The following is a 27,335-nucleotide window of genomic DNA, read 5'->3' on the forward strand; positions in this document are numbered from 1 at the left end:
CCAGAAACCGAAACCTTCATCTACCCAATCTTTCACTCTCTTCCTATCTAAAGTTCCTTATTTTGATCAACTGTCTAACGGTCCAAACCATTCTTGTAAATAAGCAAATAAACTATTATTTCCTAAAACAGTCCAGCAGTTTCTTGTTGTTACATGTTCACACAATATATGTTTTTGAATGCCACGTGAGAACATGTCTGCTTGGCAGAAATGGTTTACTTAAGGCAGCTTCCTTTAACAGTGAATAGTACTTCACATAAACTTGAACCATAGACAGTGATTCAGGTTTGATACAAAATTTATTAAAAAGTATCACAGTAGCTTCACACATATACTGTAGGTAAAAGTTTTACAAAACAAACAATTGGGGTCAATATTTCACTAGGTCAGTGGTGAAAGGTGATGTGCTAAGGCTGTGCACTTGTGCCACAGATAGAACAATGACACAGATATTTCACCAGATGTATAAATGTGAAGCATCCGCTTGGCGTTTCCACTCACTACCAAATATGGGGGAGAAGATGGAAGAAGATGGATTTTGGCCGACATTCTGCAAATTAAACATTTGATTTCAATAGTTTTCTGTTCCCAAAACTATAATCTGTTATGAACAGAGTGGACTAAGTTTTGTAGACTTTACCCTTTGTCAAAGTTTTAAAAATACGCTTTGTTTAGGCTTGCAAAGGCGAATTGAGTTACTGCACACGCACACTTCAGAGTAGGCGTTCCCTAACGGAAATGTGCAGATGAATGCTAGAACGGGCCAATAGGATCTCGCTAGCTCATGCTTGGCTCTGCCCACCTCCTTGCTTGTTCTGCCCACTATGACTAATTTGTTCCCATTGGAAACAACAGGCTGTGGTCTATCTTGGTTTAGTTATAAAAATCTTTGCTTGTGCATTGCATGGAAAATTATCGGAACATTGTTCTCTAACGGAAAGCCTACTAAATTACAGTATATGTAATCTCTCGTGGACAGATCTACATAAACAGAACTGGTACCGTAGAATCTGTCGGTAAGGAATGGGATGCGTGGGATAACGAGCAGCTGTAGTTCCGGTGTTTGGGTTTTTTGTTTTTGTGGACAAATCACGATTTCGCAGGCGTTAACATCTTTCGAATTTCGGAAGGGGAGGGGGCATGCAGCCGATAGACTTGCCAGGTAATTTACAAAAAGAAAGGAGCTCCTCGTTCTAGCGTCTCTTAATCCCTTCTCTTTAAATGTACGGACCCAGAACGTAACCGAGCAGCTGACCAATTACGCAAGACTTTAGTTCTGGGTTAACCAAGATTATAGTATGTTTTACATATGCCAGTGTAAGAGTCCCAGTCACAGTTGTGTAACAGAAACAAAAAGGTAACAAAAGCCAATAAGGGTTGTTTCTGGACTGGCCATCTTCAAATTAACCAAATGTATGAGCGTTCCATCATGAATTATTCATTTCCATAAAAGCATGTTAAAAAAAAGAGCAGGATATAGAAAATGACAAAAGCCTTTAGTTACTGGTGCAACTTCAAATGTCATCTTAATTTTGCATCTAAAACAGGAAGTTATGTATTTTCATAATCCGCTTTATAGCAACATGAAGAACTCTGACTGACCAAGTAAAGACTTGTGTTCTTTTTTGACTGAACTACAATAATTTGGAAAATATATCACAGTTACATAGTTATTAACAGGACAATGGAAAAATTGGCTCAAATTACAGGATGGGGAGAAGAACATAGTATAAAATACACAAACACCAACTGACATGATTATTTCCATAAATTAAAAAAAACCATGAACAAATACAAACTTCTATTATTTCTACTAAAATCCACAAAGGAAATTTGCTGCCTTATAATTCTGGTTTGTGCTGTCATACAAACAGAAATGGACACTTTCCTCATCTCAAATCTGGGTTTTACATGCTCTACAGATGTAATAACTAATTAGGTTGTAATAACAAAATGTAGCATTCTAATATGGAGGAACAGGAAAACAATACTTCAATGGCATATTCCAGAATCACTTCTGACATCTAAGGAATGGGTTCTTAGCTGTCCATAAAAGAGAGTGAAAGATTGACCACTGCCATGCTGACAGGATGGATATTGATTGAGAATCACAGTGAGATGTCTGATCCGTATCTGCTGTCTGTCTTTCCACAAGGGACGAATGCAGCAGCTCAAACAAAAGGATGTGATTAAGGAAGAGTGGGCCATTATTTCAAGAGTATCAAAAATAGTTTGTCACCAGCAGGTTACAGTAGGTAGATAGCCCAATCTCTTAGGCGGTGTCCTGAGCACTGCATGTTGGTCTTGAGTAAAATAGTTGATATACTGTACATAGGGGTGGTTGTGTGTACTCTTCAGTCCAATACAAGAGGACTTCACACAACAGGCTCACATTCATTCCCTCGTTATTGCTTCCCTTCTCTCGCCGTCTTTGTCCCCAGCCCTCTCTCGCTCTCTCACACAGACACACATCTAGAGTATGATACGGTAGAGCACCCAGCAGCCAAACGTCACCCAGTGACTGGCCCAGCTCAGCTCCGACCACTTCTGAATGGTGTGGTTGGCCACGTCACTCTGTAGAGGGAGAGAACGTAGACATGGGTTTGGAATGCCTAACTCAACCATAATGCTTCGTTCTAAAAGATCTGACGATGCTACGTGTTATCGTATCATCAGAGTCATGTATGTACAGTTGAAGTCGGAAGTTTACATACACCTTAGCCAAATACATTTAAACTCAGTTTTTCACAATTCCTGACATTTAATCCTAGTAAAAATTCCCTGTTTTAGGTCAATTAGGATCACCACTTTATTTTAAGAATGTGAAATGTCAGAATCATTGTAGAGAGAATTATTTATTTCAGCTTTTATTTCTTTCATCACATTCCCAGTGGGTCAGAAGTTTCCATACACTCAATTAGTATTTGGTAGCATTGCCTTTAAAATTGTTTAACTTGGGTCAAATGTTTCAGGTAGCCTTCCACAAGCTTCCCACAATAAGTTGGGTGAATTTTGGCCCATTCCTCCTGACAGAGCTGGTGTAACTGAGTCAGGTTTGTAGGCCTCCTTGCTCGCACACGCTTTTTCAGTTCTGCCCACAAATTTTCTATAGGACTGAGGTCAGGGCTTTGTGATGGCCACTCCAATACCTTGACTTTGTTGTCCTTAAGCCATTTTTACATTTACATTTTACATTTTAGTCATTTAGCAGACGCTCTTATCCAGAGCGACTTACAGGAGCAAATAGGGTTAAGTGCCTTGCTCAAGGGCACAGACAGATTTTTCACCTAGTCGGCTCGGGGATTAGAACCAGAGACCTTTTGGTTACTGGCACAACGCTCTTAACCACTAAGCAACCTGCCGCCCCTATTTTGCCACAACTTTGGAAGTATGCTTGGGGTCATTGTCCATTTGGAAGACCCATTTGTGACCAAGCTTTAACTTCCTGACTGATGTCTTGAGATGTTGCTTCAATATATCCACATAATTTTCCTTCTTCATGATGCCATCTATTTTGTGAAGTGCACCAGTCCCTCCTGCAGCAAAGCACCCCCACAGCATGATTCTGCCATCCCCGTGCTTCACGGTTGGGATGGTGTTCTTCGGCTTGCAAGCCACACTTTTTTTCCTCCAAACATAACGATTGTCATTATGGCCAAACAGTTCTATTTTTGTTTCATCAGACCAGAGGACATTTCTCCAAAAAGTAAGATCTTTGTCCCCATGTGCAGTTGCAAACCGTAATCTGGCTTTTTTATGGCGGTTTTGGAGCAGTGGCTTCTTCCTTGCTGAGCGGCCTTTCAGGTTATGTCGATATAGGACTCGTTTTAAAGTGGATATAGATACTTTTGTACCCGTTTCCTCCAGCATCTTCACAAGGTCATTTGCTGTTGTTCTGGGATTGATTTGCACGTTCCGCACCAAAGTACGTTCATCTCTAGGAGACAAAACGCGTCTCCTTCCTGAGCGGTATGACGGCTGAGTGGTCCCATGGTGTTTATACTTGCGTACTATTGTTTGTACAAATGAACGTGGTACCTTCAGGCGTTTGGAAATTGCTCCCAAGGATGAACCAGACTTGTGGAGGTCTACAATTTATTTTCTGAGGTCTTGGCTGATTTCTTTTGATTTTTCCATGATGTCAAGCAAAGACGCACTGAGTTTGAAGGTAGGCCTTGAAATACATCCACAGGTACATTACATTTACATTTTAGTCATTTAGCAGACGCTCTTATCCAGAGCAACTTACTGTTAGTGAGTGCATACATTATCTTTTTATTTTTCACACCCCCTTGTATACAACTCCAATTGACTCAAATGATGTCAATTAGCCTATCAGAAGCTTCTAAAGCCATGACATCATTTTCTGGAATTTTCCAAGCTGTTTAAAGGCAGTCAACTTAGTGTATGTAAACTTCAGACCCACTGGAATTGTGATACAGTGAATTATAAGTGAAATAATCTGTGAACAATTGATGGAAAAATTACTTGTGTCATGCACAAAGTAGATGTCCTAACCGACTTGCCAAAACTATAGTTTGTTAACAAGAAATTTGTGGAGTGGTTTAAAAACTACTTTTAATGACTGCAACCTTAGTGTATGTAAACTTCCGACTTCAACTGTATTTGGCCATCTTAGAGCCTGACACCCTTCAGTAAATAGTTACCTCCTCCTCATCATCCATGTAGTCAACACTGGAGTTGAACAGAGAGCCCAGGTATGCCAGGTGGAAGACTGCCAGGGTACTGAAGGCTACGTTAATGATGTACACCCACAGGACCTGTGTTGATGGGAGGAGCAGAAGAGATTGCAAACATTCTTATTGGGGATTTTTTGGCATCGGTTAAAGGAAAGGTTCACCCATTTTGAATGTTATATTGTTTTTGAGCATCTTTGAGAGATGTTTTATCGATTCCCTTGGTCATTTCATGTTTTCATGTGTATCTGAGTCATTGGCGTTCAAGCAGGCAGAAATCCGGCCGGTTTGACATAGCACCGTGATAAAGTCGCTCTCAGGTAGCCTTCCACAAGCTGGAAGTTAATAGGAATACGACTTTTATATCGCAGAAATGTCTATCATACGGTTCATGTCAGATTTCAATACTGGCAGATGTCATAACGATTAGTTACCGGAGTGTAACTCCAGTTCTATGAGTGGAGCGGAGCCCCATAGGGGAGCTCTGCTCCTATTGGTTTACCCACTGCCCTAAGGCAGCATCAGCCTGAGACAAAATTATGCACACACCTACAGCCAATAGGAGTACAGGTGTCCCTATAAGAGGGGATGCCTCCCCTCAATCAGCCTCCCGAGATATTTATCTTCAGCGAGACTAGAGAGGGTCGGCAGGGGCTTAAGTCCTATGGGGCTCCGCTCCACTCATAGAACTGGAGTTACACTCCGGTAACTAATCGTTCTATATCGTGGAGCTCCGCCCCATATGGGAGCTCTGCTCCTATTGGTTTAAGGCGGAGCGTAGCGCTCCAAAATGTACTCCCTGCCGAGCCCAACACTTCCCATCAAAATGAAAAGGTCAGGCCTAGCAATGGCTGCAACCAATTCCCGCAGTACTGCAACCACTGTAACCATACAAGTGTCACAATATTTATTTATTTAATTTATTTATTTAACCTTTATTTAACCAGGAAGGGCTCATTGAGATTTAAAATCTATTTTTCAAGAGCGTCCTGGCCAAGATAGGCAGCACCAAGTCATTACAAAAAATTACAGACAGACAACATGAAAAACTACAAGTAATCTAGTAAAAACCATTCATGAATTCACAAGAGTATAACAATATCAAAAACAGCAAATTAAAAACATTGACAGGTCAGGGAATCAGCCTCAAAATCCTTCATCAGAGATTTAAAAACACCAATCGGGACAAGTTCTTCCAGTTTAAAATTATTTTGTAAGGTGTTCCAAGACGATGGCGCAGAGTACATAAAATACCTTTTACCAAATTCAGTTCGGACATTTGGAACAGTTAGCAGGATAAAGTCCAGTGAACGAAGAGAGTACCCACCACATTTCTGAACAATAAAAATGCCCAAATAAAAAGGTAGTAAACCCAAAATGGCTTTGTAAATAAAAGTATACCAGTGACTGAGCCTACGAGTGACTAGAGAAGGCCAGCCAACCCTGGTATACAAAGTACAGTGGTGCGTAAGGGTTTTGCAGTTTAAAATAAATCTCAAAGTACCATGATAAAGAGTGTCAATTGATCTCAAACACTGAGCGGAAGCATTCATATATAAAATATCCCCATAGTCTAGTAAAGGCATAAATGTAGCTGATACTAGCCTCCTTCTGGCTTCAAAAGAAAAACAGGCCTTATTCCTAAAATAAAATCCCAATTTCAGCTTCAATTTTTTTGTAAGTTGTTGAATATGCAATTTAAAAGAGAGGCCGTCATCAATTAGAATTCCAAGATATTTATATGAGGTTACAACCTCAATCTCCTTGCCCTGACAGGTAGTAACAGGTGAAAGGTTCAGAGGTCTATTTCTTGCATTAGAAAACACCATTAGTTTAGTTTTGTCAGTATTGAGGATAAGCTTCAATTGACACAAGGTATGTTGAACAGTATAAAAAGCAGTTTGCAAGTTCTGGAAAGCTTTTGTAAGAGATGAGGCACAACAGTAAATAACAGTATCATCAGCATAAAAATGAAGTTGTGCATTTTGGACATTTTTGTCTAAATCATTAATATAAATAGTGAATAAGAGAGGACCAAGTACAGAGCCCTGGGGCACACCATTCAGGACAGACAATTTAACAGACATAAGCCCATCAAATTGAGTGCACTGAGTTCTATCAGACAGATAGTTAGCAAACCATGCAACTGCATGCTCCGAAAGACCTACACTCAACAATCTCTGCCTTAGTATAGCATGATCAACTGTATCAAAAGCCTTAGAGAGATCAATAAAAAGTGCGACACAGTGCTGTTTTTTGTCAAGGGCTTCAGTGATATCATTTAAAACCTTCATGGCTGCTGTAATTGTGCTATGCTTCTTCCTGAAGCCCGATTGATACATTGATAAAATAGAGTTAGTAAATAAAAACTATTTTAGCTGTTCACTTACAAGGGTTTCAAGTATTTTCACCAGGGGTGACAGCTTTGAGATTGGCCTATAATTATTTAAAAGAGTTGGATCTCCCCCTTTTAAAAGTGGTAGGACAAATGCTGACTTCCAGATCTTTGGAATTTCATTACATTCCAGGGTTAGATTGAACAGATATGTAAGTGGTTCAGCTATGAAATCAGCTGCCAGATTTAAAAAGCAGGGATCCAAAAGATCAGGACCTGCAGGCTTTCTTTGATCTAAGGATTTCAGGGCTTTATGTACCACCTGCACTGAGAATGGCAGAAAACTAAAAGTTTGACCAGCTCTCACTGGTTCATCCACACAGGGTTGTACAGAGACAGAGGACACTGGTTCATCCACACAGGGTTGTACAGAGACAGAGGACACTGAATCAAACAGCCTACCAGATGATACAAAGTGCTCATTGAAACAATTCAGCATTTCAGTTTTGTCATATATAGCAACAGAGTCCTTCAAAACACATGACGGTAATTCATTAACATTACTGTTACCAGACATAGACTTAATAGCATTCCAAAACTTTCTAGGGTCATTCAGGTTATCAGTGGTAACAGACATAAAATATTCAGACTTGGCCTTCCTGAGAAGAAAATAACACTTGTTTCTTAACTGCCTAAAAATAAGCCAATCAGCATCAGAACAAGATTTCCTTGCTTTAGCCCAGGCTAGATTACGGTCGTGAATAATACAAGACAGCTCAGAAGAAAACCATGGATTATCCCGCCCTTTAACCCTGAACCTGCGGAATGGTGCATGTTTGTTTACTATTTGGAAAAAACCATCATGAAAGAATATCCAGGCAGTTTCCACATCAGGGATAAGCTCAATCTTGCTCCAGTCAAAATAAAACAAATCATGAAAGAAAGCCTGCTCATTAAAACACTTCAAATTTCTCTTACGAATAAAACGTGGATTTGTCTTTGGAACCTTAGTATTTCTAACAGCAACAACAGCACAATGGTCACTTAAATCATTACAAAAAACACCAACCGCAGAATATTTATGTGGAACATTTGTCAATATCAAATCAATCAGGGTAGATTTATCAGGGCATTTAAGATTTGGGCGAGTGGGTGAATTAATCAACTGGGTAAGATTCATAGAATTACAAAACATTTTTAAATCATCAGACACCGGCTTTAACCAACACCAGTTGAGATCACCAATCAAGATCATTTCACTGTAAAGAAGTTTAGACATAAGGTGCGTCAAAGAAGAAAATGCATCACCAAGAGCAGAGGGGGGTCTATAACAGCCAATCACAGTTATAGAGAGGCCCTTTGAAACCTCAATATTCAAAGCAAGAAATTCCAACTGTTTACAAATAGTTTCAGACTTTGCCACACTTACATGGAATTTAGATTTTACATATATAGCCACACCCCCACCTTTCTTAACCCGATCTGCACGATAAACATTGTAACCACTTATACAAATATCCTTATCAAAAATAGACTTGCTGAGCCAGGTTTCCGAAAACACAATTACATCAGCATCAGTTGATTTAGCCCAAATCCTAACCCCATCAATTTTTGACAACAGGCTGCGTACATTTAAATGAAAAATACCAAAACCAGATCTTGATTTAAAATCAGAGGGGGTTTGGAGACATTGCATATCAGGGCCAGGGTTAGGTTGCACGTTACCTGATATCAACAACAGAAGAATAACTAGGCACCTCTGTTTAATAACCTTGCACGGCTTCTCTTTTTTAAGAGACCTACTGCAAGCGAATTCTACAAGTGAGTTTCCAGACAATACAAAACAGTCATTTAAAACCATTAGACTTTGGTAGTGACACAAATTCGTACTGTTCACATCATGCCACAAATGCATCGGCACTTGGACGAGTGGACCGAGTGAAAAAGAGCGAGTTCCTGCAGACAAAATGTCTAATGGACGCGAGAGTACATTGTCAGATGTACTCACCCTGCGACAATGTTCGTTTTCTCCAGAGTTCAATAAAGTCAGTGCACAAAGCAATACCACGTAAATTGTCATTTTCTCTGACCAAAAAACAAGAGGCCAACGAAGGTAAGTGGAGAGAGGGACAGCGTGTATGTGAGTCAATGTGAGTGTTTGCGCGTGTGAGTAGATTGGGTGTTGAGGGCGATAGAGAGAACGGGTTGAGCTGCCACTGACAGCCAGGCGAAGAGCAAGGAGCAGCTCGGACAAGACACTCCGCGGACTAACGAGGAACTCAGGCCAGCCAGAGATAGGGTTACTTTGGTAAACTTCAAGTAATGAAGTTCCGAGTTGAGGAGGACCCGTGATCTTTACACCAGCAAAAATAAAATAGTTTGCACTACGCAACAACGAAGTTACGCAACCATAAATAAATAGATTATTAGTAGGTTAAAATGTACTAGTCACAAACAAACGACTTGACAAACGACTTGACATGCTGCCATCTTGGATACTGCGTCATCGGTTAAAAACCCGCCCCACCTAGTCCAATGGCAACACCAATGACTAGTGGGCAGATCACCAGAATACAGGCCATACTAATCTGTACTAGCAGATAGATGGTACCTCAATATCCTGTTACAATACTACCGACCACTAATGGAATAACACAAAGTGTCACTCTACATTGTGTACACGGTAGGCCGCCTCACTCAATCAATGGAACCCCAGAGATTAGTGGGCAGATCCCAGAACATGATTCATACTAATCTGAACAAGCAGATAGATGACGTCACATTCCGTCAAATTGTCATGACCGGTCTAATAGTATCGTAACCAAGTTATAATAAATAATAATAAGTTACTACTATTATCCCCCATCATTCCGCCCCACTACATTGAATCACTGGTGGGCAGATCAATACATGCCCTCTACTGTACTGAACCTGTCAGTCAGGAGTCATGCCAAAAATATGTCCTTCTATCAGAAGCGGACCTGATGGAGACCCTGTCTCCTCAGTCCTGCATTCCTCTCCTCCTAGCTCAAGTTCTCCCTTCAGCTACGCTGAGTACAGACTGAGCCAAAGAGTTAGAAGACACATCCAAGAGATAGAAACGGATAAATGGAGACGGTGTTGACCATGACGCCGCTCTACATATATCCTCTACCCCTGTTCCTCTGAAAAGGGCAGTAGAAGCTGCTACTCCACGAGTGGAGTGAGCTCTGATACCCTGAGGCAATTGTCGCCCCGCTAGCTCATAAGCTGTCTCAATGCCCTCACAAAGCCAATGAGACAGACGCTGTTTCGAAAGTGGTCTACCTAGTGCAGCCGCACCGTGACACACAAACAGCTGAGGCGATGACCTAATCGCTGCTTTGCGCTCGACGTAACACGCCAAGGCGCGTACTGGGCACAGGCGATGGAGCCTTTCCTCACTCCTCTCCCTATGAGGGGGAGAAAAAGCCCACAGCTCCACGGTCTATGATCTATATGAACTCCTAATAACCTTCGGCACCAATGCTGGGTTAGGACGTAACACCGCTCTGCTCAGATCGCCATTAATGGCCAGGCAGTCGGGTCTCGTCGAAAGAGCACACAAATCACTGACACGCTTAGCAGTAGTCAAAGCGAGCAACAGTGCAGTCTTCATAGACAGCATCTTGAGGGGTATTTGATTCAATGGCTCGAACGGCGACTTACATAGCGCTTCGAGTACCAAAGCCAAATCCCACTGAGGAAGCGTGGCTCTAGGTGTTGGCCTAAGCCGCCGCGTTCCTAATAGGAAACGTTTCACTAGAGGGTGGCTAAAGACATTGTCTCTGCCAAACCCCTCGTGACAAGCTGAAATCGCTGCTGCAAACACCTTAATGGTGGCGGGCGATCGCTGCTTATCAAACATAAGCTGTAGGAAAGAGAGAATACTCTCAACCTGACAGCTCATGGGGTCTACACCTTGTGTGACACACCATCGTGAAAACACATTCCATCTACTGGCATACATCCTGGAAGTGGAACTGGCACGTGAACCCTGTATGGTCCTGATCACTGCATCAGATAACCCACGGCGCTCTAGCCTGTCCCTCTCAGCAGCCAGGCCTTCAGTGGTTGGCCGATTATGGGCAACTGCCCTATCGTGCCCCCCGCCTGAGACAATGCGTCCCGTCGATGTGGAATTGGCCAAGGTGGCGCAATCAACATCTGACTCATCTCCGCAAACCAAGGAGCCCCTGGGCGATCGGGGGCTATCAATATCACTGACAGCCCTCCTGACCTCACCCTGGCTAAAAGAGGGAGAATGCAGGACAGGAGGGAATGCATACAGAAGAACTCTCGGCCACGGGTGGTGCGCAAAAGCGTCTCTTCCCAGTGGCGGTTCGTCCTGTTCCCTCAGAGAGAACCATAGGGGACATTGCGCGTTCACGCGTGACGCGAATAGATCCACCTCGGCTCTCCCGAGCTGTTCCCAAATTTGGAGAACAATGTCCGGATGCAGACACCACTCGTCGTCTCGAGGTACCCCCTCTTGACATGAGGTCTGCTCCTACGTTCAAGTAGCCCGGAATGTGTGCTGCTCTCAATGAGCGAAGGTGCTCGTGAGCCCACAGCCACAATTCCTCTGCCGCCCGATGGAGAGCAGGAGACCTGACTCCTCCCTGGCGATTTATGTGGGCTACTGTGGTCCGGTTGTATAACCAGACCAGAACATCGCGACCCCGAAGGGTAGACGCGAAGTGGGTCAAAACCAGTCGAACCGTTTCCAACTCCAAGAGGTTGATGTGGCGACTCGAAAGAGGCCACACACCTCCTATCGCTTGGGTCTGACATGTCCCTCCCCATCCAGTCAGAGACGCATCTGTGAACACTGGGATGTAAGAGGACACTTTGCCTATCGGGACTCCATGCGTGACAACGCGCAGGTTTCTCCAATAGTTCAGATCTGCACTGAGCGAGAGGGGAACCACCACCAACCGATGACGTTGACGCAATGGGTCTAGTCTTAGTTGGGCGAACCATCGCTGCATCCTGCGCATGTGCCGGAGTCCCAGCGGAACCACAGAGTGGGCTGACGACGAGACCCAAAAGTGACATGATCGACAGCGCCGTCACCGTGTGATTCGGACGACACTTCCTCAGGGCTAGCAACAAGGCTACCCTTCGGGGGTCCGAAATTCGAGCCCTCATCATTACAGTGTCTAGCTGTATCCCCTGGTAGAAAATCTGATGACTGGGCCAGGGCGCGCTCTTTTTCCAATTCACAGCGAACCCCAGACGTGTGAGATGAATCACTGTGTCGTGTGAGTGATCGCCAGACGACGCAACGGTTCCAATGCCTCCTCCACACACTTGGAAAACGTGCGAGGTGCCAGGGCGTACCCAAATGGCATCCTCGTGTATTCGTACGCCACCCCTTGAAAGGCGAATCGCAGAAACTTCCTGTGACGCGGCTGTACCGGCACATGAAAGTACGCGTCCTTTAGGTCTATGCTCGTACAAAAGTCTCCTTTCTGGACACATTCCAGCAGACGTTTTGTCGTTAGCATTCGAAAGGGCCGGTTGGTTACGCTCTCGTTGAGAATGCGTAAATCCAATATCGGCCTCATTCCCCCCGTCTTTTTGGGCACCAGGAAGTAGGGCGAATATAGCCCTTTGTTCCTTTGCTCCTGGGGAACTACTGTGACCACCTCCTTCGCCAAAAGTTCCGTAATCTCTGAAACCAGAGCGGCCACTTTTTCGGGCGTTTTCATCACCGTCTCCTCTGAATGGGGGTGGGGTCCGATGGAATTGGAGGGCATAACCCTTCTGCAACGTCTGTTCTAGCTAGCGTGAGAGGGTGCAGCTTCGCTGCCATTGCCAGCAATGCAGAGAAAGCGGGCGAGCGCGAAGCTGTGGTACATTCAGTAGGAAGGACCTGTATTCCTCTATGGCCCTTGCCGCTGCTGTTCTCCAACACTGAGGTGGTGGAACAGCCCAAGGCGGGCCTCCCATGAAAGGGAGAGGAAACATTAGTGCGCTCTGAGAGAGAAGGAGGGGCAGAGACGTCAGTTAAACCCGTAACCGTCGTATTCCTGCCCTCCGTGAACGCAGCGCGGGTCTGAATTGCACTGACCGAGGCCACAGCCTGCGACAGGGCACCATCCCCAGCAAGCGATTGCGTCATCATCCCAGATGACTGCAATTCGCTATTAGAGCCCCTCACTACAATACTCCTAGGAGTCTGTAATATGAGGTCTCTATGAGGTAACACAAGGCGGCGCCTTGATACCTTCTTAACCTTCACCTTCTGTGTGTGTTCAACTCTGCACCTCTGGTGGGTTGAGCCACACTCAGCGTGGTGAGCATCAGCGCGTTCTGTGAGAAGCGGGGGCACCGATACATTGGTTATACCCGTAACCATAGTAATCAGGCCCTCCGTGAACGCAGCATGGGTCTGAATCGCATTAACAGAGACCTTAGTCTGCGATAATGCACCATCCCCCAAACAACGGTTGCGTCATCCTGTCTCCTGACTGAGACTGCAACCTGCTATGAGAGACACTCACTACAGTACTCCTTGGAGTCTGTAATGTGAGGTCTCTTTGAGATAACCTAAGACGGTGCCTTGGTATCTTTTTCCCTTTCACCTCCTGTGTGTGCTCAGCTCTGCACCTTTGGTGGGCTGAATTACACTCAGTGTGGTGAGCATTGGCGCGTTCTAAGAGAGGTGGGGGCGCCGATACGTTGGTTACTTTCGTGACCGTGGTAATCGGGCCCTCCGTGAACGCAGCATGGGTCTGAATCGCACTAACAGAGACCTTAGTCTGCGATAGTGCGCCATCCCCAAATAGCGGCTGTGTCATCATGTCAGTGTCTGACCGAGACTGCAGCCTGCTATGTGAGACACTCACTACAGCACTCCTAGGAGTCTGTAATGTGAGGTTTCTATGAGGTAACACAAGGCGACGCCTTGATACCTTCTTAACATTCACCTCCTGTGTGTGTTCAGCTCTGCACCCCTGGTGGGCTGAGCTACACTCAGTGTGGTGAGCATCAGCGCATTCTGAGAGAAAACGGGGGCGCCGATATGTTGGTTAAACCCGTAACCGTAGTATTCCGGCCCTCCTTGAATGCAGCATGGGTCTGAACTGCACTGACAGAGGCCTTAGCCTGAGACAGTGCGCCTTCCCCCGAATAGCGGTTGCATCATCCTGTCACTATCTGACTGAGACTGCAGCCTGCTATGTGAGACACTCACTACAGCACTCCTAGGAGTCTGTAATGTGAGGTCTCTATGAGGTAACACAAGGCGGCGCCTTGATACCCTTTTTAACATTCACCTCCTGCGTGTGCCCAGCTCTGCACCCCTGGTGGGCTGAGCTACACTCAGTGTGGTGAGCATCAGCGCGTTCTGAGAGAAACGGGGGCGCCGATACTTTGGTTAAACTCGTAACCATAGCATTCCGGCCCTCCGTGAACGCAACACGGGTCTGAACTGCACTGACTGAGGCGTTAGCCTGAGACAGAGCGCCGTCCCGAATAGCGGTCGCGTCATCATCCGGCTGAGACTGCAGCCTGCTATGTGAGACACTCACTACAGCACTCCTAGGAGTCTGTAAAGTGAGGTCTTCATAAGGTAACATCTTAAACTTAATATCCTTTTTATACCTACCTTATGTGTGCGCTCAGCAACGCACCGTGGTGGGCTGAGCTGCACTCGAGTGGTAAGACAGAGAGCGAGAGTGAGGAAGGTGGAACGCTCTCGGATGTATTATGGAAAAGGGGCTCTTTTTTTTGACAAAGTCAGGTAGAGCCAACTCTTTATTACACACATCAACAAAAAACATTCTCCTCCATACCCTCAACGGTGGGGGGGAACAGTGGGCTCAGTCACACCAGGCGCTGCGCCGTCTTCCGTTCTCTCCCCCTCGCCATGACATAAACAGCGTCTCTTCTGGCCGCCCTTCGGGTGATGCCAGGATGACGCTTTAATGACCTCTCTCGCCGGCGGAATGGTCGGCACCTCTGGCGCTGCAGGGGGGGGGGGGGGGGGCGAGGCCCGCTCCCTTGCTGCTGGAGGCCACCGTCTGACGCCGAGCTGTAGCGAGAGTAACGGCCGCCCTCCATCATGTCCACTTCCGGGTTGGAGGGAATGGGGGGCAGCTTAATCTCCAGCTGTTTAGCAGCCCACTCAATGAGACCTGAAAATTCAGAGCACAGAGAGGCTGTGGCGTCATCATCCAGGGATGTAAATGACCTCACACTTTCCTGAGGGAAAAGGGGTGTTAAACATCTGGGTTAGTGTAATGAATTGTTTCAATAGAATATTCATTTCTTCCCCAATAGCCCTGTCATCTCCTGAGTCAGTGCCCTCAGATGATGCCTCAGAAGCTAAGGCTAACACTGATAGCACATCCTCAAGAGGAATATCCTCCCTTAAAATACCCAACGCTGCTTCCTCTCCTTCAAAAAAAGGAGGGCGCAGCTGGCGCATAGTGGGGGATTAATTTGGCCGTCCCTGGCATGCCGTGTCCCTCAACCCACGAAACATAAGTCGGTGGGGGTCGACAGCCGCCAAGGGGAACAGCGACATAGAGCTCTGAAAATAGCTTTTGTTTAATACTTACCCTACGGATAAGCTTGGTGTGCTCATTGTAGAACGACGTCGATGATCTGGAAAATCGACAGCGTTTTCTTCGTCCTGAGTCTTCTCTTCGTCTCTTCTTGGCTTCTTCAGTCTAGTCCAGTCGCTGAAGATAAAGGGAGGCTGATTGAGGGGAGGCATCCCCTCTTATAGGGACACCTGTACTCCTATTGGCTCTAGGTGTGTGCATAATTTTGTCTCAGGCTGATGCTGCCTTAGGGCAGTGGGTAAACCAATAGGAGCAGAGCTCGGGAGGATGTCTTCTCTCGAATGAGCCATTGATCATATTTTTGCGATATTCCTACCTCGACAAATGTGTAATTTAATGGAGGGTCTAGCACATTTTAACTATTTCCTATTTAGTCCAGGCAGTATTGCATGGTGCCGTTGCCAGAGATATTATAGAAAGGAGATAAGAATCCATTGAATGAAGGAATGTATAACACCCTACCCAGCAGACTGTCGACCAATCGCGTTCACGTTGTCATTCCGCGTCACGCGGTTGCTAAGCGTCACGCAATCCCTTCTCAAAGTCAGTGTATATGTCGAGAAACGTGCAGATTTTTCTCGAAAGCACATAATGTCACGATTCCAAAGCTATACGATACTACGGATAGCAAGTTAATTATCTCACATCTCTGAAAAGATTTGTAATGTGTTACTTCTTGTTGACGAAATTCGTGCTAATGTTGGGGTTTTGAACTAGCGTGTTACGCATACAGGAATCCTGTGTCTTTTTGTGTTTTTCCTCTACTTCTGCCCTAATCACAGGTGTCCTGTATGTTCCTGATTGGTGGTCGTTGAGGTGTCTGCTGATTGCTAAGGTGGACCAATCAGTGAACATTCCTCTGCATTGCACCACCTGTAGCTGGTTTTTCCATCACACATTTCATTGTTTAAAAGCCGGTCAGTTGTGTTTTTTGTGAGAGACTATTTCCGTATGTGAACAGGTTGAGAGCTTCAAGTTCCTTGGTGTCCACATCACCAACGAACTATCATGGTCCAAACACACCAAGACAGTCGTGAAGAGGGCACGACAAAGCCTATTCCCCCTCAGGAGACTAAAAAGATTTGGCATGGGTCCTCAGATCCTCAAAAAATTCTACAGCTGCACCATCGAGAGCATCCTGACTGGTTGCATCACCGCCTGGTATGGCAACTGCTTGGCCTCTGACCGCAAGGCACTACAGAGGGTAGTGCGTACGGCCCAGTACATCACTGGGGCAAAGCTCCCTGCCATCCAGGACCTCTATACCAGGCGGTGTCAGAGGAAGGCCCTCAAAATTGTCAAAGACTCCAGCCACCCTAGTCATAGACTGTTCTCTCTGCTACCGCACGGCAAGCGGTACCGGAGTGCCAAGTCTAGGTCCAAAAGACTTCTCAACAGCTTCTACCCCCAAGCCATAAGACTCCTGAACAGCTAATCATGGCTACCCGGACTATTTGCACTGCCCCCCCACCCCATCCTTTTTACGCTGCTGCTACTCTGTTAAGTATTTATGCATAGTCACTTTAACTCTACCCACATGTACATATTACCTCAACTACCTCAACTAGCCGGTGCCCCCGCACATTGACTCTGCAACGGTACCCCCCTGTATATATAGCCTCCCTACTGTCACTTTATTTTACTGTATATATAGCCTCCCTACTGTCACTTTATTTTACTTCTGCTCTTTTTTTCTCAACACTTTTTTTGTTGTTGTTTTATTCTTACTTTTTTTGTTTAAAATAAATGCACTGTTGGTTAAGGGCTGTAAGTAAGCATTTCACTGTAATGTCTGCACCTGTTGTATTCGGCGCATGTGACCAATAAAATTTGATTTGATTTGATACTGTGGTGTCCTGTGTTTTGTTTACGCACTAAGTTGCTGGTTACTCTGTTTGGTAACTTTGTTAGACTACTTTTCGTATGTGAGTATGAATACTGTGGTGTCCTGTGTTTTGTGTACTCACTCATTTGCTGGTTACTCTGTTTGGTAACTCTGTGTGTTTCTGGGAAAAGGGGAGTTTAAGCAAGTTGCCCTTGGGCGTACATTACCCGTAGGAAGAAAACTGTCTAAAAACACTAGTTAGACCTGAGCGGACCACCCACTGTATTTTTGTATGATTAGCAGTAGCTTAGCGGTTCTTGAGGCAGGCAAGATCAGTTTAGGGGTGTTTTACACTTGTTTCATTTCTTGGGTCCTGCTCAGCCCTTTTTCCCAAACCTTTACCGTGTGTTCAACAATAAACCTTTTATGTTTGACGGTAGTTTATGGTTGTCGTGTAGTTTTATTTCTCACTGTTCCATGTCACGCTTATAATTTGCATGAATTATGTTACGGGTCTCATGTCCATCCACCCTAGACGTTTAAAGCCACGGGGTTCGTAACATAGCGCCCAATAGACTCCCATTTACTCCTTGAAGGAGAGTGCGCCTTGTCCCAGAATCGCCCAGAATGCACCGCGCGGCCCATTGACGTAGCATGGGCAATGTTTCCCAGCTACTCAAAAGTATATCTGAAGTTGCGAATATTAGACTCCACTCTGTAAGGCACATCGATCTGCAGGTTGACATTGTAGACTCCTAAATTGATAGTGCAGTTTGTTTAGGCGATTTTACAGCTAACTAGCTACGTTACATGCTGATATTGTCTTTGGTAATATTGTGTTTAGCTACGTTTGCTAGCTAGCCAGCCAGCCAATAGAGAGTGCATTGCATTGTGGATTTTGTAGTCGACTTGAGCTGCAACAGATTTCCACAACTATTTTCCATGTTGCTCCCAACCTTATTATCATCACGCCAAAATGAAACATTTGTTCACAAAAAATATTGTTCTCACAGAGTGTTATTTAACACTGTAAATTACAGGAATGAGTAGATTTGGGTGGATTTTTCCTTTAAGTATAAGAGATAGTGAAACATTGTTTGGTCCATTTGCATGGGAGCAAAATTCCATAATGCATAAATATCACACAAATAAAATAATTAAACCATACCTTATTGTTCTTGTGAGTGCAGTTTGGCTGGCATTTCTTTGACAGAATACACGCATTAAAAATGGCTGCCAGTCTCTTCCGCAAAACTGGAACAGAGGATAATGCGATAAAATTAGTCTCAGGCAGCTCAAATATAATTCGCAATGATTAATCTTGTCATACCTACTCAGCATTTGCTGTGCTTTGTGCCACAAAGCGAAGTTAATTGATTGTTCATTAGTAATAAACAAACTCTATATGTCACCTAAAGTTATTCTCCAGATGTAAATAATGTTATTACTGAAAGGTAACGTGGAACTTAAATAAAATTAGAAAAGTGCTATTTTATAGACTTACCATGCTCAATATACGTGATGAACCCGAGAGACAGTAGCACTGCACCCAGGTGGAAGCTGAGACCCTAAAGGTCAAAGGAGACAATGGTAAGAAAATATCTCTTACACACCTGCACTCACACCCACACCTGCTTGTGCATACTCACATGTAGAAGTGCACTGGCTGTGTATGTCACTAGGATGGCTGAAAAGGTTCCAAGGTTGCGAGCACTAGTAAAAACATCTGGGTGATCAGACAGAAACAGTTTTTAGGGAATCAAGTTTTGTATTCCAGTTCAAATGGAGTAATTTCACTGCTTTATATTTAAATTGTAGAAGGGCAACTGTTAAAACAGTAAAAAAAATAACAGTTGTATTAATTTTGTGTATTTCGTTCAAAGTAAGGTCTTTATAGGCAGAGGGTAATAATGCTGTAAATTTGTCCCATTTCACAGAAAGCTTACAGGTGTTGAGCCATCTGGACATGGGCAGATTCCAGGAGGTGGCCACCTCCACCATAGACCTGGGAAACTCCACATGCAGGGGCCTAGCAACAGTCATATCCCTGGAGAATAAAACACATGCATTTCAGTTGGGCTGTTTGAGGGGAAAAGAGAACCAGGAGGGGGCCAAACAAAGTATTTACAGCGCATTCGGAAAGTATTCAGACCCCTTGACTTTTTACACTTTGTTACGTTACAGCCTTATTCTAAAATTGATTGAATACATTTTTTTCCTCATCAATCTAGACACAATACCCCATAATGACAAAGCAAAAACAGGTTTTAGAAATGTTTGCAAATGTATAATTTTTTAAAAATACCTTAACTATTCAGACCCTTTGCTATGAGACTCAAAACTGAGCTCAGGTGCATCTTGTTTCCATTGATCACCCTTGAAATGTTTCTACAACTTGATTGGAGTCCACCTGTGGTAAATTCAATTGATTGGACATGATTTGGGAAGGCTCACACTTGTCTATATAAAGGTCCCACAGTTGACAGTGCATGTCAGAGCAAAAACCAATAAATTGTCCGTAGAGCTCCGAGACAGGATTGTGTCGAGGCACAGATCTGGGGAAGGGTACCAAAACATTTCTGCAGCATTGAAGGTCCCCAAGAACACATTGGCCTCAATCATTTTTAAATGGAAGAAGTTTGTAACCACCAAGGCTCTTCCTAGAGCTGGCCGCCCTGCCAAACTGAGCAATCGGGGTAGAAGGGCCTTGGTCAGGGAGGTGACCAAGAACCCGATGGTCACTCTGACAAAGCTCCAGAGGTCCTCTGTGGAGATGGGAGAACCTTCCAGAAGTACAACCATCTCTGCAGCACTCCACCAATCAGGCCTTTAAGGTAGAGTGGCCAGACAGAAGCCACTCCTCAGTAAAAGGCACATGACAGCCCGCTTGGAGCTTGCCAAAAGGCACCTAAAGGACTCTCAGACCATGAGAAACAAGATTCTCTGGTCTGATGAAACCAAGATTGAACTCTTTGGCCTGAATGCCAAGCGTCACGTCTGGAGGAAACCTGGCACCATCCCTACAGTGAAACATGGTGGTGGCAGCATCATCATGCTGTGGGGATGTTTTTCAGCAGCAGGGACTGGGAGACTAGTCAGGATCGAGGGAAAGATGAACGGAGCAAAGTACAGAGAGATCCTTGATGAAAACCTGCTCCAGAGCACTCAGGGCCTCAGACCGGGGCGAAGGTTCACCTTCCAACAGGACAACGACCCTAAGCACACAGCCAAGACAACGTAGGAGTGGCTTCGGGACAAGTCTCTGAATGTCCTTGAGTGGCCCAGCCATAGCCCGGACTTGAACCCGATCAAACATCTCTGGAGAGACCTGAAAATAGCTGTGCAGCGATGCTCCCCATCCAACCAGACAGAGCTTGAGAGGATCTGCAGAGAAAGGGAGAAACTCCCCAAATATAGGTGTGCCAAGCTTGTAGCGTCTTACCCAAGAAGACTTGAGGCTGTAATCGCTGCCAAAGGTGCTTCAACAAAGTACTGAGTAAAGGGCTGAAAACGTATGTAAATGTTATATCCGTTTTTTGTTTTTATATATACACACACATTTGCAAACATTTCTAAAAAACAGTTTTTGCTTTGTCATTATGGGGCATTGTGTGTAGATTAATGAGGGGGGTAAAAACAATTTAATCCATTTTAGAATAAGGCTGTAACGTAACAAAATGTGTAAAAGTCAAGGGGTATGAATACTTTCCGAATGCACTGTAACTTATGGCAAGTCTATGCCAAGCCTAGTCACATGATGCTTTAATGCACTCACCATTTGAGGTTGTCTTTCTCCTCAGTAAAGCCTGCTCCAGCCAGAGTGGTGGTGGTCTCACTCAGGTAACCCACAAAGTAGTTGCTGAAGTGGAATGAGAGTGCATTCTCATAGGCCAGGAGCCACCTAGAGGTCAATGGAAGAAGGTTAGATTAGAAGACACCTGTCAAAATAAAAGCCTCAAATCACACTTATAGGCCCAGTGCAGTCAAAAACGTGATTTTCCTGTGTTGTTATATATATTTCCACACTATGAGGTTGGAATAATACTGTGAAATTGTTTTAAATATTTTATAATGCACTTTTAGTGTAAGAGCTGTTTGAATAGACCACCTGAAATTTCAGCCTGTTTTGGTGGGATGGAGTTTTGGCCTGCCTGGTGATATGGTAAATTAGTAAATAGACAAATAAGAAAGTGTTCCCAACCCTTCTGCCAATAACAGCTCGTTTTCAGTTTTCCCCTCCCCACTCAGACCACTCCCAGACAGTCCTAGCAAAATTCTTGCTTGAGAAATTGCTCTTTGCTAATTTTCTTTTTGAATATTTTAATTGAAAACAATCATAGTAAGGTACTTAATTGTTACCAGAAATTATTTGATATTGAGATTAAAACTACTGCATTGGACCTTTAACAATAATACCATTTTCCATTGTAATATAAATGGCATTAAACATACCTTGCCACAGAACCTCTGCGCAGCAAACAATTGAAGGAAATGTTAATCATTTAATTTGATTTAATACATTTAACTGATACAGACTCACTCTTTTAAGTCTCATGGCATGAGTGGGCAGGACAGAGAGACTCGGTTGTGGGAATGATTGGGGTACAGACGTGCAGGTGTCAGGAAGGTGGAACAGCTGGTGAGTTAGAAATGGACATGCAATATAAAATGAATTACAGAGACAGGTGGAGGATATTGTATTGTCATAATATCTGATAAATAGTTACCTGATCTTCCGTTTTGTTTTGCTGGGGATAGAGCCCAGGCAAAGTAAGAACATTTATTGAAAGGGAGAAAAATAAACAAATAAGAATGTGAGCATTACCATTCAGAAAAACATTACTGAAAAATGTACGTTGCACCTGTTTTTGAACGATCACAAATATAAATGTCTGTGGATGCTTTCTATGACCTACAGTAAATCATTACAACAGCACTAAGAGGTTAGGTCATCCACTCACTTGCGTAGCAGCTTGTCCCCATAGATAGGGATGAAGTAAGGGAAGAGGTAGGGAGCAACACAGTTAGAGATGATCAGACAAAGCTGGCTCTTCACCCAGCTGACACACACTTTCCATATCCAGGAGAAACTCTGAAGAAGACGAGGAGAACATATTAATACCATCTCTCTCTCCATTTCCTTCACCTATCTCCCTCCGTATCCCTCTGCTCAAGACAGGACTTAACACTGAACTTACCAGTTTGCGGCCCTTTATAGCCTCTCTGTAGCTGTTGAAGCTGATCCAGGGCCCAAATATGACAGTCCCCACAAAGTAGATATAGCCCATGAACTCCACAGGAGAAGGCACATTGGCCACCACGCCCCGATCCAGGTCAAAAGCTAGAGAGATGGCCTTCATGGCAACCACCATCTGGGAACCTGCAGATACAGAACTCAGTGAATCTTGAAATATTCATCACAATGTTCATGTTGTCATGTACAACCGCATGTACAACACATAGTTGTAAACTGTTAATGAATCTTTCACAGGGTTTATGGGGATATACAGAACCTGTCAAATGTTTGAACACACCTACTCATTCAAGGGTTTTTCTTAATGTTTTACTTTTTTCTATATTGTAGAATAATAGTGAAGACATCAAAACTATGAAATAACACATATGGGATCATGTAGTAACCAAAAAAGTATCAAAATATATATTTTTTTGAGATTCCTCAAATAGCCAGCCTTTGCCTTGATGACAGCTTTGCACATTCTTGGCATTCTCTCAACCAGCTTCACCTGGAATGCTTTTCCAACAGTCTTGAAGGAGTTCCCACATATGCTTAGCACTTGTTGGCTGCTTTTCATTCACTCTGCCGTCCGACTCATCCCAAACCATCTAAATTGGGTTGAGGTCGGGGGATTGTGGAGGCCAGGTCATCTGATGCAGCACTCCATCACTCTCCTTCTTGGTAAAGTAGCCCTTACACAGCCTGGAGGTGTGTTGGGTCATTGTCCTGTTGAAAAACAAATGATAGTCCCACTAAGCCCAAACCAGACGGGATGGCGTATCGCTGCAGAATGCTGTGGTAGCCATGCTGGTTAAGTGTGTCTTGAATTCTAAATAAATCACAGACAGTGTCACCAACAAAACACCCCCACACCATAACACTTCCTCCTCCATGCATGCATTACGGTGGGAACTACACATGCGGAGATCATCCGTTCACCCACACCGCGTCTCACAAAGACACAGTGGTTGGAACCAAAAAGCTCCCATTTGGACTCCAGACCAAAGGACACATTTACACCGTCTAATGTCCATTGCTCGTGTTTCTTGGCCCAAGCAGGTCTCTTCTTCTTATTGGTGTCCTTTAGTAGTGGTTTCTTTGCAGCAATTCGACCATGAAGGCCTGATTCACAGGGTCCCCTCTGAACAGTTGATGTTGAGATGTGTCTGTGACTTGAACTCTGTGAAGCATTTATTTGGCCTGTAATTTCTGAGGCTGGTAACTCGAATGAACTTATCCTCTGCAGCAGAGGTAACGCTGGGTCTTCCATTCCTGTGGCGGTCCTCATGAGAGCCAGTTTCATCATAGCGCTGGATGGTTTTTGCGACTACACTTGAAGAAACTTTCAAAGTTCTTGAAATGTTTCATATTGACTGACCTTCATGTCTTAACGTAATGATGGACTGTCATTTCTCTTTGCTTATTTCAGCTGTTTTTGCCATAATATGGACTTGGTCTTTTACCAAATAGGGCTATCTACTGTATACCCCCCCCCCCATACCTTGTCACAACACAACTGATTGGCTCAAATGCATTAAGAAGGAAGAAATTCCACAAATTAACTTTTAACAAGGCACACCTGTTAATTGAAATGCATTCCATGTGACTACCTCATGAAGCTGGTTGAGAGAATGCCAAGAGTGTGCAAAGCTGTCATCAAGGCAAAGGGTGGCTATTTGAAGAATCTCAAATATAAAATATATTTTGATTTATTTAACACTTTTTTGGTTACTACATGATTCCATGTGTTATTACATAGATTTGATGGCTTCACTATTATTCTAAAATATAAAAAATAGTAAAAATAAAGAAAAATCCTTGAATGAGTGGGTGTCTCCAAACTTTTGACTGGTACTGTATGTCTCTAGTCATATCAATGTATTCATAATTAACATTCAAATGTGACTTCATAGAATGCTGTTCCTTTGTGTGCACTATATGCCAGTGGTGATCAGTGCCAATTAAGATGAGGGAGGATGATAATTTTTTTATGAACATGGCCTCATTTCTATTACAGCATATTGGATGACTGTCATTCATATTCCATTCACCCAGCTCAATTTAACATTGATAGGTTTAGGCTACTACATGATACTCACATTTTCCCTGTACCCATCATGAGGTTGCTACAACCTAGCCTATGTTTACAACGTAGGTGTACAGGTCGAGAGAATTGAGTAATCAAGGTGACAAACAGTGACACTTTCAATACCGCCTTGCGCACTCTTGCCTGCATCTAGCTGATCTAGGGTGTAATCATTAGTCCAACAGTTGCAAACGAGAGCTTCTATTGGACAAATTCAGGTATGTTTATCCCCGTTCCGTTCCGTTCGCTTCGCTTCCGTTTAAAAAACCTTTTTGAACAGAATAGGTGCAATGAATACACCCCTGACCACACTCAAACACAGTTGACTTTTCATAGCAGTCACATACTAACAGCTCGTTTTGTGTTTGTGTGTGTGTGTGTGTGTGTGTGTGTGTGTGTGTGTATATATATATATATATATATATATATATATATATATATATATATAGTGTCACCAGCAAAGGGGAGGACCATCCTCTTCAGTGAATTTCATAAAAATAAAAATAGTGAAACATTAAAAAAGTTGTCCTTTTTAGATAAAACTATACTAAATATATTCACATGTAGCACCATAGTGTAGCCGGAGGACAGCTAGCTTCTGTCCTCCTCTGGGTACATTGACTTCAAAACAAAACCTAGGAGGCTCATGGTTCTCACCCCCTTCCATAGACTTACACAGTATTATTGACAACTTCCAGAGGACGTCCTCCAACCTTATCAGAGCTCTTGCAGCATAAACTGACATGTTGTCCACCCAATCAATGATGGATGCGATAAGGAATTATATATATATATATATATATATATATATATATATATATATATATATATATATATATATATATATATATATATATATATATATATATATATATATATATATATATATATATATATATATATATATATATATATATATATATATATATATATATACTGCTCAAAAAAATTAAGGGAACACTTAAACAACACAATGTAACTCCAAATCAATCACACTTCTGTGAAATCAAACTGTCCACTTAGGAAGCAACACTGATTGACAATAAATGTCACATGCTGTTGTGCAAATGGAATAGACAACAGGTGGAAATTATAGGCAATTAGCAAGACACCCCCAATAAAGGACTGGTTTTGCAGGTGGTGACCACAGACCACTTCTCAGTTCCTATGCTTCCTGGCTGATGTTTTGGTCACTTTTGAATGCTGGCGGTGCCTTCACTCTAGTGGTAGCATGAGACGGAGTCTACAACCCACACAAGTGGCTCAGGTAGTGCAGCTCATCCAGGATGGCACATCAATGCGAGCTGTGGCAAGAAGGTTTGCTGTGTCTGTCAGCGTAGTGTCCAGAGCATGGAGGCGCTACCAGGAGACAGGCCAGTACATCAGGAGACGTGGAGGAGGCCGTAGGAGGGCAACAACCCAGCAGCAGGACTGCTACCTCCGCCTTTGTGCAAGGAGGAGCAGGAGGAGCACTGCCAGAGCCCTGCAAAATGACCTCCAGCAGGCAGCAATGTGCATGTGTCTGCTCAAACGGTCAGAAACAGACTCCATGAGGGTGGTATGAGGGCCCGACGTCCACAGGTGGGGGTTGTGCTTACAGCCCAACACCGTGCAGGACGTTTGGCATTTGCCAGAGAACACCAAGATTGGCAAATTCACCACTGGCGCCCTGTGCTCTTCACAGATGAAAGCAGGTTCACACTGAGCACGTGACAGACGTGACAGAGTCTGGAGACGCCGTGGAGAACGTTCTGCTGCCTGCAACATCCTCCAGCATGACCGGTTTGGCGGTGGCTCAGTCATGGTGTGGGGTGGCATTTATTTGGGGGGCCGCACAGCCCTCCATGTGCTCGCCAGAGGTAGCCTGACTGCCATTAGGTACCGAGATGTGATCCTCAGACCCCTTGTGAGACCATATGCTGGTGCGGTTGGCCCTGGGTTCCTCCTAATGCAAGACAATGCTAGACCTCATGTGGCTGGAGTGTGTCAGCAGTTCCTGCAAGAGGAAGGCATTGATGCTATGGACTGGCCCGCCCGTTCCCCAGACCTGAATCCAATTGAGCACATCTGGGACATCATGTCTCGCTCCATCCACCAACGCCACGTTGCACCACAGACAGTCCAGGAGTTGGCAGATGCTTTAGTCCAGGTCTGGGAGGAGATCCCTCAGGAGACCATCCGCCACCTCATCAGGAGCATGCCCAGGCGTTGTAGGGAGGTCATACAGGCACGTGGAGGCCACACACACTACTGAGCTTAATTTTGACTTGTTTTAAGGACATTACATCAAAGTTGGATCAGCCTGTAGTGTGGTTTTCCACTTTATTTTTGAGGGTTACTCCAAATCCAGACCTCCATGGGTTGATACATTTGATTTCCATTGATAATTTTTGTGTGATTTTGTGGTCAGCACATTCAACTATGTAAAGAAAAAAGTATTTAATAAGATTATTTCATTCATTCAGATCTAGGATGTGTTATTTTAGTGTTCCCTTTATTTATTTGAGCAGTGTATATACAGTAATCCCTCGTTTATCGCGGGGGTTACGTTCCGAAAATGAC

General features: G+C 44.0%; 1 protein-coding gene across 1 annotated transcript in view; it reads right to left on the reverse strand.

The window, feature by feature from the left end:
* Window positions 1–327: 327 nt before the first annotated feature.
* Window positions 328–27,335, reverse strand: part of LOC311147998 (protein-serine O-palmitoleoyltransferase porcupine-like) — a 34,340-nt gene continuing 7,332 nt past the window's right edge. The window contains exons 5-15 of the mRNA XM_084184872.1: window positions 22,650–22,831; window positions 22,413–22,543; window positions 22,179–22,199; window positions 21,904–21,918; window positions 21,227–21,352; window positions 19,398–19,498; window positions 19,101–19,177; window positions 18,956–19,019; window positions 18,620–18,705; window positions 4,668–4,781; window positions 328–2,574 (exon numbers count right to left, since the gene is read on the reverse strand). Coding sequence (XP_084040998.1) covers window positions 2,473–2,574; window positions 4,668–4,781; window positions 18,620–18,705; window positions 18,956–19,019; window positions 19,101–19,177; window positions 19,398–19,498; window positions 21,227–21,352; window positions 21,904–21,918; window positions 22,179–22,199; window positions 22,413–22,543; window positions 22,650–22,831 — 1,019 coding nt within the window. The 3' untranslated portion in view covers window positions 328–2,472. The remainder of the gene's footprint in view (window positions 2,575–4,667; window positions 4,782–18,619; window positions 18,706–18,955; window positions 19,020–19,100; window positions 19,178–19,397; window positions 19,499–21,226; window positions 21,353–21,903; window positions 21,919–22,178; window positions 22,200–22,412; window positions 22,544–22,649; window positions 22,832–27,335) is intronic.

The sequence above is a fragment of the Coregonus lavaretus genome (genome assembly GCF_964263955.1).
Source record: "Coregonus lavaretus genome assembly, chromosome: 20".
NCBI lineage: Eukaryota > Metazoa > Chordata > Actinopteri > Salmoniformes > Salmonidae > Coregonus > Coregonus lavaretus.